The 15,441-nt window shown below is 36.2% G+C and overlaps 1 protein-coding gene across 1 annotated transcript in view; it reads left to right on the forward strand.

Annotated features, from left to right (window-relative positions):
- LOC121422383 (tubulin-specific chaperone D-like) overlaps positions 1 to 15,441 on the forward strand; it is a 71,880-nt gene that overhangs the window by 41,222 nt on the left and 15,217 nt on the right. The window contains exon 28 of the mRNA XM_041617389.1: positions 4,003 to 4,141. Within this exon, the coding sequence (XP_041473323.1) occupies positions 4,003 to 4,141 (139 nt within the window). The remainder of the gene's footprint in view (positions 1 to 4,002; positions 4,142 to 15,441) is intronic.

Here is a 15,441-nt window from a genome sequence, read left to right on the forward strand (position 1 = left end):
TGATATTTCTTCATCTTTGGTTGTTTTCATTTCGTTTGTCGCTGTTGATAATGGGTAGTCGGTAGAGTTCAAAAGTGTTGTAATAATTACATGTACATTGTCTGTAGTTCTGTATCCAGAAGCTGTTAATTCTTGTACTGTTATTGGGGTGGTAGGACATGGGTCTACAACACTGGATTCATCTTGAAACAATGAAAAATCATCACATTCACATCTTGATTTATATACATTCAAAGCTGACGAACAACAAAATGCTGGCTGTGATTTTCTGATAAGAATGGTCTGTTTCAATAAAAATCCTTTTACAGTGCGGTCAATAAGAGGAGGCTTCCAAACACCATCTTGAAAGCATTCAATCTTTCCTGGTATAGTTCCAGCATTAGCTTCACAGTCTATTTCTACATAGTCTCCACCCCTATCATCACCCACAACACAAGATGCCTTATCAGGAGGATGAGCTACTTCTAGAAAAACCCTATCGATATTTGGATCCTGGCCATCCTTGTATATGAATAAAATATACGTCCCTTGATCATCTGTCATGAGATCTGTAATTGTGAGATTCAGAAAACATTTCCCATTTTCAGTCATGTTCTGAACTCTGAATCTTTGAATCTGATTTTCAGGTAAAGACAGTGGTGGCCCATCCGTTGAACTATAAAATGGTCGTCTGTTTGATAGCTGTAATGTCACTTTTGTACTCTCACAGGGATATATGAACTTTAAGGTTACAGTTTTCCCTTTTAAAAAAGGCACTGCCTTAACTTCGTATCCATGTACAAGAAGTATTGCAATCACAGTAATAAGTTTCATCATGGTATACATATTGTCAATACAGCTTTCTTTGAACCTGGGATATGAGGCGCAAGTTGTCTGGCTCAGTCAAATCGCTTGGTACCATAGATATCTGCAATTTAATGATAAAGGAATATCAAAAAATAAAATGTCAATTTATTTATCCAAGTTGTAGCTGAATTAATGGAACTTAGCTTAGATATTGACTGTACATGTCCATATTTTTCAATTATTTTCGTGAAATTATTGAATTCAGGGATGCTATGTGTCACATTAATTGATGGCAGGTCAAGAATTGCTGACTTGCCACAAGCTTAAAGGTTAAATAGAAACGCTTCATTGAAGAAATTTTGTAGCTAGGAATGCTTGAGTATAGCAGAGGTATTGATGCTTAGGGAAAACATCCCTAATAGGGATGTATTGCTGTGATCTTTATGGCCTAGCTTCATGACTACATTTACCAGCTCTTGGTGTCTTTTTGCATGGAATGGCTGATATGAAAATAAAACTTCAATGTCTTTTGGTCATGAATATATGATGATGTAAAAAAAAAGAGTGGGGAAATACTGCTTCAAACTGTTCTCTTCTTAAATGGCTCAAGAGGCAGACATTTCATTGAACTTAATGAAAGAGGCAGCATTGTCTCATTGAAATTAATGTGAAATACACGTATGTGAATATTCAGCCATGCGATATCCGATCTATCAAATATTTTGTACATACAGTATTGAATGGATCCTAATTTTATTTCTTATTGCTGTTCATTGTGGAATGTACAATGAGGAATTGTATCTTTTTCCTTTTTCTCTGTTCATCAGAGCGATAATCTACTTACCAATGAAAATGGAACTTCTTGTTGCTGGCCATGCACCTTGCAGATATATGCTCAAGAGAGATCTTTGTTGGTTTTCAGTGGATTTGTCAAGACAGAAGTTGACAATAGTTGATGTAATTGCATTCAGTCACAATTTAGTATCCAACATTGACCAAAATCTATTCTGCATTCTGCTGTTATCCAAGTCTATAAAAAAGTGGCTTAAATCTGCAAGATCTGTCTATGTGAAGGTTGTTTTTATATGGATATCACTTCACCAGCATGATCCTCTGATTTATTATGTCAATCTGTCTCTAAAAAAATTTATTAAATCCAAATGTCCATAAAATTATGGGGCCTTTGCCCACCATTAGTGATGATGTTTGCCAATCGTTAGTGATGTTAGAAAACATAATTTATTGCTGTAATTGCAAGTTATAACTTTAATCATGCTATAAACATTAAAGCCATTTTCCATTACAAACTCAAAGTCCATGGGATTGTACCTCTTTAATACTTCATGTTTAAAAAAGATTTTTCTCACTTTTGTTAAAGTACCAGTATGTAAACAGAAGGGTGATATTAGAGAGAATTCTGGGTTATGGGCTCTCTGTGTATGTTTGATCAGAAAATTGCTAGGATTATTCAAGGCAAAATATGTACTTTACTTTGAAAATGTGTTTATTTTATTTTGAACACGCACTCCTTTATCTCATTGTTCAATGAAGGGATTTTTATTCCTGATGAAGATAAACATATTTAAAGTCTAGTTGTACGTGAGCTTAGGTGTAGATACACAGGAACAAAAGCATTAAATATGTTTTTCAGCTTCATTTGTTATATATTTTCATCATGATTTTGAATTTTAAAGTGTTATGTGATTGTCATGTTGTATGGCTTAATATGTTTTTTATCCATGTGGATAACAAGAGGTGCCTGAAAGTGGAGTGAATGGCAAATAACAGTATGTAGTGGGGGCAGGTGAACATTTTAAGAATATAGATATGCAACCAGCAATCCCCAAACTAACATTGAATAAATTGAGATTTTTATTTAACTAGAAAATGCGCATCCTAAGCTTTGAAATGATGTATAACTTGTCAAAATTGACCACTATAAACCACTCACATTCTTAATTGAAAGTAGAGGACATTCAGAGAGGCCTTAAAACATAAGGAGAAAGCAACGTTGAGGGCATGAGATGTGCACAGCGTGCAATTTTATAGAAACTTCCGAAAATGGTGTCAAAGAAACTCCTCATTCTTGTATATTTTCTTTTATTCAACTACACAACTTCAAATTTTGACAGTATGAAGGAGAAGAATTGCTCTTAAGATTAGCATAATTTCTAGTTCTTGCTTTTTGAAGACTATTTTGGCTATTTACAGATCATTTTGCAAGTATGTCCCTATTCCATAAACATTTCATATAATGGGTATCATCCATCAGCGAATAGAGAACTGCATACTGTTTGTATTTTAGTCGCAGGTCACATGGTAAGGTCAAAGGTCATTTTCAGGTCAGTGTTAAAGTTTACATGCAAGACTCTTATGACACATAACTCCGCAACCAAAAGTCACTTTTCACCCAAACATTGGTTGTTGATGTACATTTGTACTTATTGGACCTGCATGTTATGCTGCAGTCAGAGATCAAATGGTAAGGTCAAAGTTAATTTTTAGGTCAATGTTAAAGTTTACATGCAAGACTCTCTTATGACACATATAACTCTGCAACCGTAAGTCACTTTTCAATAAAATTTAGATGGTAGATGTACTTTAGGGGACCTGCATGTTATGCTGCAGTCGGAGGTCACATCATAAGGTCAAAGGTCATTTTTCAGGTCAACACCAAAGTTTACTTGCAAGACTCTCTTATGACAAATAACTCCACAACCATAAGTCACTTCTTACTTAAACTTGGGTTGTGCATGTAGATCAGAGGTCACATGGTAAGGTCAAAGGTCATTTAGAGGTCAGTGTAATGACACATAACTCTTCAACTGTAAGTCACTTTTAAACCAAACTTACGTTGTAGGTGTAATTAGGAGACCTTCATGTTATTGTGTTCGGAGGTTACATCATGGTCAAAGTTCATTTTTAGGTCAGCATTAAAGTTAACATGCAAGTCTCTTATGACAAATGTTATTTCATCCCAGTTATTTCATAATGAAGTCTTGATACAATTCTGTTGCATGCCCTCACAACATTTCTGGTTATTTTCATAAGTGGGCGAGACACAAAATTGCTTATGCCTTGTTTTTTAGTCATCCTCAGGCACTAGTCGGTGGTAATCTCTTTCTCTTGTACATACATGTATTCTTGTTGTCTTTTGCCTGGAATTAAGTTCAATAAATAAATAAATATTCTAATGAATGCATCTTTCTTTTTTAGGGAAGACATCAAAGAACTGAACTGGGCAGCACCATCAGACTGTTTTGCCAAGGTTACTCAGCTCCTCAAACTACGTACATTCCAATATCATGTTCTACTTGGTTTGACTGTTAGTGTAGGAGGCCTTACAGAATCATTGGTAAGCTACATGTTTGAATGTTAAAATAATTTCTTATGTGTTGGTAATGGTAGATTCGATGTTAAAATTAAATGTATGAATTTGTGATTTCTTCGAAGTCATTCAGTATCTTAGCAGAAGAACCATAAACCCAACAAAAATGGTTCTTTCAAAAAGTGTACTTAAGAATATAAAAGTAATAAAAGAAAAAGTTGAAGTCCCATAATTAAAATCTAGCATTTGTCCTTGAGATTTCAACTGCCCACTTGGAGAATGGGTAGAAAACATGAATTTCAAATTAATTATTTTCCTTAAACATGCCATCTACCAAGAAATGAGATATTTCGGTCTCAGCAAAAGCAAAATAAATGTAGATATTAGATTTTTTGTGATAGAGAACTTCTGATAAATTTTGCCCATAGCAATGGTAAACAAATGATGCATGCACATGATTTCATTAAACAATCTATCCTCACTCTAGTTGAGGCTCTGCTCGTTCCATTGCATGAAGCCCTTAGGCTGAGTGCAATGGGTTGAACACAACCTCAACGAGAGTGGATGAATGAAAACATGCATCATTTGGTTTATAATTATACATCGACTCTTCTAGATTGTATTTTTGACAAAATAGAAGAAAAAAACAGCAGATAGAACGAGAATTTAATTCGTCATGCGGACGAATTAGGTGGTCTGTCATGATTTGTCATTCAGTGTCGGCTAATGTATGAAATAAATCATTTAGATACATTGATAATCTTGATCGTAGACATCCTAAGAATAAGTTTTGACCATTGCTAAATGTGATTATTGATGTGGTGATGACAATCGTCAGACATACATCTTCAAACAGATACATACAAGATAGATGATTATATATATAGATGGATGGAGTGATGGATGGAGCGATGGATGGATAACTTGTCGATTGAGAGATAAATGATAGGTGGTTATATTAATAAAACATAGATAGACAGACATATAGATAGATATATAGATAGATAGATAGAGACAAATAGATTGATATAGATAGATAGCCAGACAGACATACATATAGAAAGATAGAGACAGGCAGATAGATTGATGGATATATAGAACGATAGATAGATATACATATCTAAACAGATAAATATGTTATATTAGACAGAGAGAGAGATAGATAGACAGATACATATACAGAGTAGGTAGATAGACAGATAGACATATATATGGATAGATAGATTTATAACAGATAGCGGATGGACGCATATGATTAGATAGATATAATACGCAAAAAAAGTAATTATAATCTGTTTTATTTTGCAATATTTTAGCTATTAATTATTAGAATTGTTATAATTGATGGTGCGCAAGATAGTAAAAAAAAAAAAAAAAAAAAAGCCTAACCGATTGAGCTAGCATATTTCCCATAGACTTTACACGTAAGCAAATTTGAGAATTACAATTCCAATTTTGCAAGCGAAATACGGGCATGATCCCGGCATCTGATCAAAAAATGGAGGGCACACTTCCGAAAGCTAAGAATCTCAGCTACAACATACTAAAAGCTCAGGGAAACCCGACAAGAAAAAGTGGAGATATGGCTCACGAAATAGAGGAATGTCGAATCTAGTTTTGAGAAAAAGTCATGTCCCATAGAGATTACACGCAAAATGAGGAAAAATGACATGCCTCTTTTCATTGCTGTTTTACGCAATGATGCGTTTCTCAAAACGAATATTCATGTTAACTGAGGAGAAAGAGTACATTCTAAACTAAAACATATCAAAATCTGGGCGAAAAACGATCTATATTCGAGAAGTTACAACCAAATTTGCATAAATTTGATGACGTCATTTTTGAAAAAATGAAATTTTTAGTTTAGGCGCCATTTTGATGACGTCATGATATAATTTAGGGATATTGATGACATGAAATCAAATCTACAACTCATACTCTATCGATATATGAAAAAAAATGGGGGTCAACGGACTATTTACAGAGCTACAGTAAATTTTCAATAGGCATGTTTTTGCCCATATATGGCCTATAGTGAGAGCTCGCGCGCACACGTGCTGCAAACTTTAATGGGTGTTAATTTCTATATTAATGGTTGTAGAAGGTTGATCAAGGTATCAAATTGCTCAGAATTTTATTAGCAATGCAATGATATTAAAAGAAACGGTTTTTCTGCGTTGCGTTAAGGTGTAACGCGCGGAAACGCGCGCGCATGTGCGCGCGCGCAAATTTTTGAAATGCTTAAAATGACCTGAAACGTACCCAAAAAATTTTATAGGTCATTTGGACGCTTTTTTTACCTTTTTTACCTTTACCTCATGACCTCTACATGACTTTTGATGACATTGACACTTGACCCTTGACATGAAGTTAATGTCATGTAAATATTGTTAATTTTTTATAATTGATAATGAAGATATGATCAAATGAAGAATTTTACAAAATGGCGCGTAGATGACGTCACCATATGACCTTGAAAAGCTTAGTTTGCCGTCTCTATGATAGATTCTATATATGACGAAAAAATCAGCAAAATTGATTCAGCCAATTTCGAGAAAAGTTGGCGACAAACATAGGTGCCAAGAATAAAGAAATAAAGAAAGAAAGAAATAAAGAAAATTCTGACGAAATCAATAGGTGATCTGTCATAGACAGACCACCTAATTAAAACATATTTGTCTTAGTACGGCAACTGAATTTCTTTTATAACATGACCATTTTTACCCATGTATGAAAGCAGATTATTTGATTTTTGTCTCACCTGCGAAGCAGAGTGAGACTATAGGCGCCGCTTTTCCGACGGCGGCGGCGGCGTCAACATCAAATCTTAACCTGAGGTTAAGTTTTTGAAATGACATCATAACTTAGAAAGTATATGGTTCTAGTTCATGAAACTTGGCCATAAGGTTAATCAAGTATCACTGAACATCCTGCATGAGTTTCATGTCACATGACCAAGGTCAAAGGTCATTTAGGGTCAATGAACTTTGGCCGAATTGGGGATATCTGTTGAATTCCCATCATAACTTTGAAAGTTTATGGATCTGATTCATGAAACTTGGACATAATAGTAATCAAGCATCACTGAATATTTTGTGCAAGTTTCAGGTCTCATGATTAAGGTCAAAGGTCATTTAGGGTCAATGAACTTTGGCTGAATCGGGGGTATCTGTAGAATTACCATCATAACTTTGAAAGTTTATTAGTCTAGTTCATTAAACTTGGACATATGAGTAATCAAATATCACTGAACATCCTGTGCGCGTTTCAGGTCACATGACCAAGGTCAAAGGTCAATGAACTTTGGCCGAATTGGGTGTATCTGTTGAATTACCATCAAAACTTTGAAAGTTTATGGATCTGATTCATGAAACTTGTACATAAGAGTAATCAAGTATCACTGTACATCCTGTGCGAGTTTCAGGTCACATGATCAAGGTCAAAGGTCATGTAAGGTCAATGAACTTTGGCCATGTTGGGGTTTTTTGTTGAATAACCATCATATCTCTGTAAGTTTATTGGTCTCGTTCATAAAAAGTGGACATAAGAGTAACCATGTATCACTGAACATCTTGTGCGAGTTAGAGTAGTATTCAAAGTCAGCACTGCTGCTATATTGAACCGCGTGATGCAGGTGAGACGGCCAGAGGCATTCCACTTGTTTAATCTTTTGTGACACACTTCAATTTATGAACCTTAGTGCGCACAGTGCGCTTTATACTTCAATGTGTGCAAACACACACATACAAAATGTACACGTATGTACACACACACATGCTCAGTGGTACACACAGAGGGAGAGAGAGCTTGATTCCAATGGAAAAATAAACAATGCATGGTCCCCGTGCGATGGAAAATAAAATTTGCATACAACATAAAGTTGATCAAATATTGAATGGCTTTCCACAAATCAACTTACAAGAATCTTTGTTGTATAATGATTAACGTTTAATTTTATTAGAGCTGATCCAACTCCGCCCTTTGTCTTTAAAAATGTGTGTGAGGATTTTGTCTCACCTGCGTAGCAGAGTGAGACTATAGGCGCCGCTTTTCTGACGGCGGCGGCGGCGTCAACATCAAATCTTAACCTGAGGTTAAGTTTTTGAAATTACATCATAACTTAGAAAGTATATGGACCTAGTTCATGAAACTTGGCCATAAGGTTAATCAAGTATTACTGAACATCCTATTAGAGTTTCATGTCACATGACCACCAAGGTCAAATGTCATTTAGGGTCAATGAACTTAGACCATGTTGGAGGAATCAACATCGAAATCTTAACCTCAGGTTAAGTTTTTGAAATGTCATCATAACTTAGAAAATATATGGACCTAGTTCATGAAACTTGGACATAAGGTTAATCAATTATCACTGAACATCCTGCGTGAGTTTTATGTCACATGACCAAGGTCAAAGGTCATTTAGGGTCAATGAACTTTGGCCGAATTGGGGGTATCTGTTGAATTCCTATCATAACTTTGAAAGTTTGAAAGTTTCGGCCACTTTGGCCGAATTGGGGGTATCTGTTGAATTCCCATCATAACTTTGAAAGTTTATGGATCTGATTCATGAAACATGGACATAATAGTAATCAAGCATCACTGAACATTTTGTGCAAGTTTCAGGTCTCATGATTAAGGTCAAAGGTCATTTAGGGTCAATGAACTTTGGCCGATTGGGGGTATCTGTTGAATTACCATCATAACTTTGAAAATTTATTGGTCTAGTTCATTAAACTTGTTAGTCCCACATTAGAGTAATCAAGTATCACTGAACATCCTGTGCGAGTTTCAAGTCACATAATCAAGGTCAAAGGTCATGTAAGGCCAATGAACTTTGGCCATGTTGGTTTTTTTTTGTCTCACCTGCGAAGCAGAGTGAGACTATAGGCGCTGCTTTTCCGGCGGCGGCGGCGTCAACATCAAATCTTAACCTGAGGTTAAGTTTTTGAAATGACGTCATACCTTAAAAAGTATATGAACCTAGTTAATAAAACTTGGCCATAAGGTTAATCAAGTATTACTGAACATCTTATTAGAGTTTCATGTCACATGACCAAGGTCAAAGGTAATTTAGGGTCAATGAACTTAGACCATGTTGGAGGGATCAACATCGAAATCTTAACCTGAGGTTAAGTTTTTGAAATGTCATCATAACTTAGAAAATATATGGACCTAGTTCATGAAACTTGGACATAAGGTTGATCAAGTATCACTGAACATCCTGCATGAGTTTCACGTCACATGACCAAGGTCAAAGGTCATTTAGGGTCAATGAACTTTGGCCGATTTGCGGATATCTGTTGAATTCCCATCATAACTTTGAAAGTTTGAAAGTTTCGGCCACTTTGGCCGAATTGGGGGTACTGTTGAATTCCCATCATAACTTTGAAAGTTTATGGATCTGATTCATGAAACATGGACATAATAGTAATCAAGCATCACTGAACATTTTGTGCAAGTTTCAGGTCTCATGATTAAGGTCAAAGGTCATTTAGGGTCAATGAACTTTGGCCGAATCGGGGGTATCTGTTGAATTACCATCATAACTTTGAAAATTTATTGGTCTAGTTCGTTAAACTTGTACATTAGAGTAATCAAGTATCACTGAGCATCCTGTGCGAGTTTCAAGTCACATGATCAAGGTCAAAGGTCATGTAAGGCCAATGAACTTTGGCCATGTTGGTTTTTTTTTGTCTCACCTGCGAAGCAGAGTGAGACTATAGGCGCCGCTTTTCCGGCGGCGGCGGCGTCAACATCAAATCTTAACCTGAGGTTAAGTTTTTGAAATGACGTCATACCTTAAAAAGTATATGAACCTAGTTAATAAAACTTGGCCATAAGGTTAATCAAGTATTACTGAACATCTTATTAGAGTTTCATGTCACATGACCAAGGTCAAAGGTAATTTAGGGTCAATGAACTTAGACCATGTTGGAGGGATCAACATCGAAATCTTAACCTGAGGTTAAGTTTTTGAAATGTCATCATAACTTAGAAAATATATGGACTTAGTTCATGAAACTTGGACATAAGGTTGATCAAGTATCACTGAACATCCTGCATGAGTTTCACGTCACATGACCAAGGTCAAAGGTCATTTAGGGTCAATGAACTTTGGCCGATTTGCGGATATCTGTTGAATTCCCATCATAACTTTGAAAGTTTGAAAGTTTCGGCCACTTTGGCCGAATTGGAGGTACTGTTGAATTCCCATCATAACTTTGAAAGTTTATGGATCTGATTCATGAAACATGGACATAATAGTAATCAAGCATCACTGAACATTTTGTGCAAGTTTCAGGTCTCATGATTAAGGTCAAAGGTCATTTAGGGTCAATGAACTTTGGCCGAATGGGGGTATCTGTTGAATTACCATCATAACTTTGAAAATTTATTGGTCTAGTTCGTTAAACTTGTACATTAGAGTAATCAAGTATCACTGAGCATCCTGTGCGAGTTTCAAGTCACATGATCAAGGTCAAAGGTCATGTAAGGCCAATGAACTTTGGCCATGTTGGTTTTTTTTTGTCTCACCTGCGAAGCAGAGTGAGACTATAGGCGCCGCTTTTCCGGCGGCGGCGGCGGCGTCAACATCAAATCTTAACCTGAGGTTAAGTTTTTGAAATGACGTCATACCTTAAAAAAAAGTATATGAACCTAGTTAATAAAACTTGGCCATAAGGTTAATCAAGTATTACTGAACATCTTATTAGAGTTTCATGTCACATGACCAAGGTCAAAGGTAATTTAGGGTCAATGAACTTAGACCATGTTGGAGGGATCAACATCGAAATCTTAACCTGAGGTTAAGTTTTTGAAATGTCATCATAACTTAGAAAATATATGGACCTAGTTCATGAAACTTGGACATAAGGTTGATCAAGTATCACTGAACATCCTGCACGAGTTTCACGTCACATGACCAAGGTCAAAGGTCATTTAGGGTCAATGAACTTTGGCCGATTTGCGGATATCTGTTGAATTCCCATCATAACTTTGAAAGTTTGAAAGTTTCGGCCACTTTGGCCGAATTGGGGGTACTGTTGAATTCCCATCATAACTTTGAAAGTTTATGGATCTGATTCATGAAACATGGACATAATAGTAATCAAGCATCACTGAACATTTTGTGCAAGTTTCAGGTCTCATGATTAAGGTCAAAGGTCATTTAGGGTCAATGAACTTTGGCCGAATGGGGGTATCTGTTGAATTACCATCATAACTTTGAAAATTTATTGGTCTAGTTCGTTAAACTTGTACATTAGAGTAATCAAGTATCACTGAGCATCCTGTGCGAGTTTCAAGTCACATGATCAAGGTCAAAGGTCATGTAAGGCCAATGAACTTTGGCCATGTTGGTTTTTTTTTGTCTCACCTGCGAAGCAGAGTGAGACTATAGGCGCCGCTTTTCCGGCGGCGGCGTCAACATCAAATCTTAACCTGAGGTTAAGTTTTTGAAATGACGTCATAACTTAGAAAGTATATGGACCTAGTTAATAAAACTTGGCCATAAGGTTAATCAAGTATTACTGAACATGTTATTAGAGTTTCATGTCACATGACCAAGGTCAAAGGTCATTTAGGGTCAATGAACTTAGACCATGTTGGAGGGATCAACATCGAAATCTTAACCTGAGGTTAAGTTTTTGAAATGTCAACATAACTTAGAAAATATATGGACCTAGTTCATGAAACTTGGACATAAGGTTAATCAAGTATCACTGAACATCCTGCATGAGTTTCACGTCACATGACCAAGGTCAAAGGTCATTTAGGGTCAATGAACTTTGGCCGAATTGCGGATATCTGTTGAATTCCCATCATAACTTTGAAAGTTTATGGATCTGATTCATGAAACTTGGACATAATAGTAATCAAGCATCACTGAACATTTTGTGCAAGTTTCAGGTCTCATGATCAAGGTCAAAGGTCATTTAGGGTCAATGAACTTTGGCCGAATTGGGGTATCTGTTGAATTACCATCATAACTTTGAAAGTTTATTGGTCTAGTTCATTAAACTTGGACATTATAGTAATCAAGTATCTCTGAACATCCTGTGCGTGTTTCAGGTCACATGACCAAGGTCAAAGGTCAGTGAACTTTGGCCGAACTGGGTGTATCTGTTGAATTACCATCATAACTTTGAAAGTTTATGGATCTGATTCATGAAACTTGTACATAAGAGTAATCAAGTATCACTGAACATCCTGTGCGAGTTTCAGGTCACATGATCAAGGTCACAGGTCATGTAAGGTCAATGAACTTTGGCCATGTTGGGGTTTTTTGTTGAATAACCATCATATCTCTGTAAGTTTATTGGTCTAGTTCATAAAAAGTGGACATAAGAGTAACCATGTATCACTGAACATCTTGTGCGGGTAAGAGTAGTATTCAAAGTCAATACTGCTGCTCTATTGATGCAGGTGAGACGGCCAGAGGCATTCCACTTGTTTGTTGAATAACCATCATATCTCTGTAAGTTTATTGGTCTAGTTCATAAAAAGTGGACATAAGAGTAACCATGTATCACTGAACATCTTGTGCAAGTTAGAGTAGTTTTCAAAGTCAGCACTGCTGCTATATTGAACCGTGTGATGCAGGTGAGACGGCCAGAGGCATTCCACTTGTTTGTGTTTTTTTTTGTTAAATAATGTACAGCTCACTCTTGAATTGTTTATTTATATTCAGTCTTCAGAGAATATAGCAGGGTTTTTGTCTCACCTGCGAAGCAGAGTGAGACTATAGGCGCCGCTTTTCCGACGGCGACGGCGGCGGCGTCAACATCAAATCTTAACCTGAGGTTAAGTTTTTGAAATGACATCATAACTTAGAAAGTATATGGACCTAGTTAATAAAACTTGACCATAAGGTTAATCAAGTATTACTGAACATCCTATCAGAGTTTCATGTCACATGACCAAGGTCAAAGGTCATTTAGGGTCAATGAACTTAGACCATGTTGGAGGAATCAACATCGAAATCTTAACCTCAGGTTAAGTTTTTGAAATGTCATCATAACTTAGAAAATATATGGACCTAGTTCATGAAACTTGGACATAAGGTTAATCAAGTATCACTGAACATCCTGCATGAGTTTCACGTCACATGACCAAGGTCAAAGGTCATTTAGGGTCAATGAACTTTGGCCGAATTGGGGATATATGTTGAATTCCCATCATAACTTTGAAAGTTTATGGATCTGATTCATGAAACTTGGACATAATAGTAATCAAGCATCACTGAACATTTTGTGCAAGTTTCAGGTCTCATTATTTAGGTCAAAGGTCATTTAGGGTCAATGAACTTTGGCCGAATTGGGGGTGTCTGTTGAATTACCATCATAACTTTGAAAGTTTATGGATCTGATTCATGAAACTTGGACATAATAGTAATCAAGCATCACTGAACATTTTGTGCAAGTTTCAGGTCTCATGATTAAGGTCAAAGGTCATTTAGGGTCAATGAACTTTGGCCGAATAGGGGGTGTCTGTTGAATTACCATCATAACTTTGAAAGTTTATTGGTCTAGTTCATTAAACTTGGACATTAGAGTAATCAAGTATCACTGAACATCCTGTGCGTGTTTCAGGTCACATGACCAAGGTCAAAGGTCAATGAACTTTGGCCGATTTGCGGGTATCTGTTGAATTCCCATCATAACTTTGAAAGTTTATGGATCTGATTCATGAAACTTGGACATAATAGTAATCAAGCATCACTGAACATTTTGTGCAAGTTTCAGGTCTCATGATTAAGGTCAAAGGTCATTTAGGGTCAATGAACTTTGGCCGAATAGGGGGTGTCTGTTGAATTACCATCATAACTTTGAAAGTTTATTGGTCTAGTTCATTAAACTTGGAGTAATCAAGTATCACTGAACATCCTGTGCGCGTTTCAGGTCACATGACCAAGGTCAAAGGTCAATGAACTTTCTCCGAATTGGATGTATCTGTTGAATTACCATCATAACTTTGAAAGTTTATGGATCTGATTCATGAAACTTGTACATAAGAGTAATCAAGTATCACTGAACATCCTGTGCGAGTTTCAGGTCACATGATCAAGGTCAAAGGTCATGTAAGGTCAGTGAACTTTGGCCATGTTGGTTTTTTTTGTTGAATAACCATCATATCTCTGTAAGTTTATTGGTCTAGTTCATAAGAAGTGGACATAAGAGTAACCATGTATCACTGAACATCTTGTGCGAGTTAGAGTAGTATTCAAAGTCAGCACTGCTGCTATATTGAACCGCATGATGCAGGTGAGACGGCCAGAGGCATTCCACTTGTTTAAAGGAACCATCATAAATTTGCCACTTCTGGGGCAAGTGACAGGAAGAGATGGCTTTAACACAATCAGAAAATCAAGTGCAAGCCCAAAGTGCACTTCCTATTGGTCGAAATATAAAATTTAGTTTGATTACTCTTTATCTCTATTTCCAATGGGACCATGTACTTTTTATTGTGATTTTATTAAAAATAAGACCATGAACATGCAGAGTCGTTAGAATTGATGTGAAAAGATATTTGATATAGGTGTACCAGTTTTTTGTCTTCAGATTATATGGCACAAATGTTGGCTTAGAATGTGTTTACTAGTCATTACTATGCATATTTAGTTTAAGATGATTTATATGTTCTCATAGCATTTTATTAACCTATTTAGTGGGAACGCCCTTGTTCATCTGTTTTACCTCTGATACTGATTTATCACTTTTGTTCATCATGCTTCATCTAACCTCCTGGGGAGCGTTTCATCAACATTTTTGTCCGACAAGTTGTCTGGGGAGCGTGTTATGAAAGGACTTGTCAGACGTTTTATCCGACAAATCCTGTTTTATCCGACAGTTACCATAGTAACAGTGCCTCTCAGCCAATCAGAATGAAGAAAAGATATCAGATCTGAAAACTTGTCGGACAAAAATGTTGATGAAACGCTCCCCAGATCTGACATCTTTTCTTCATTCTGATTGGCTGAGAGGCACTGTTACTATGGTAACTTTCGGATAAAACAGGATTTGTCGGATAAAATGTCTGACAAGTCCTTTCATGAAACGCTCCCCAGCTCTTGTTTGTCATCTTTGATCTGACTGTTTCTCTCTTTGATTTATCTTTCCATATATTTTCAGTTCCTTTGACATGTTTCACTTTTATCACTTGAAATTCAAGTGATGAAAAATGTTTTTACACACACCTGGGGCAATCTGAAGTTTTTAAAATTGATAATCAAATCAAATCATTTTTTTCACTATAATATAAAAAAAACATTACAAATATGGACAAAATAGGAAACAAACATAGTTGAAAAGGAAAGGAAAGTGAAC

Source organism: Lytechinus variegatus, chromosome 10, assembly GCF_018143015.1.
Source record: "Lytechinus variegatus isolate NC3 chromosome 10, Lvar_3.0, whole genome shotgun sequence".
Lineage (NCBI taxonomy): Eukaryota > Metazoa > Echinodermata > Echinoidea > Temnopleuroida > Toxopneustidae > Lytechinus > Lytechinus variegatus.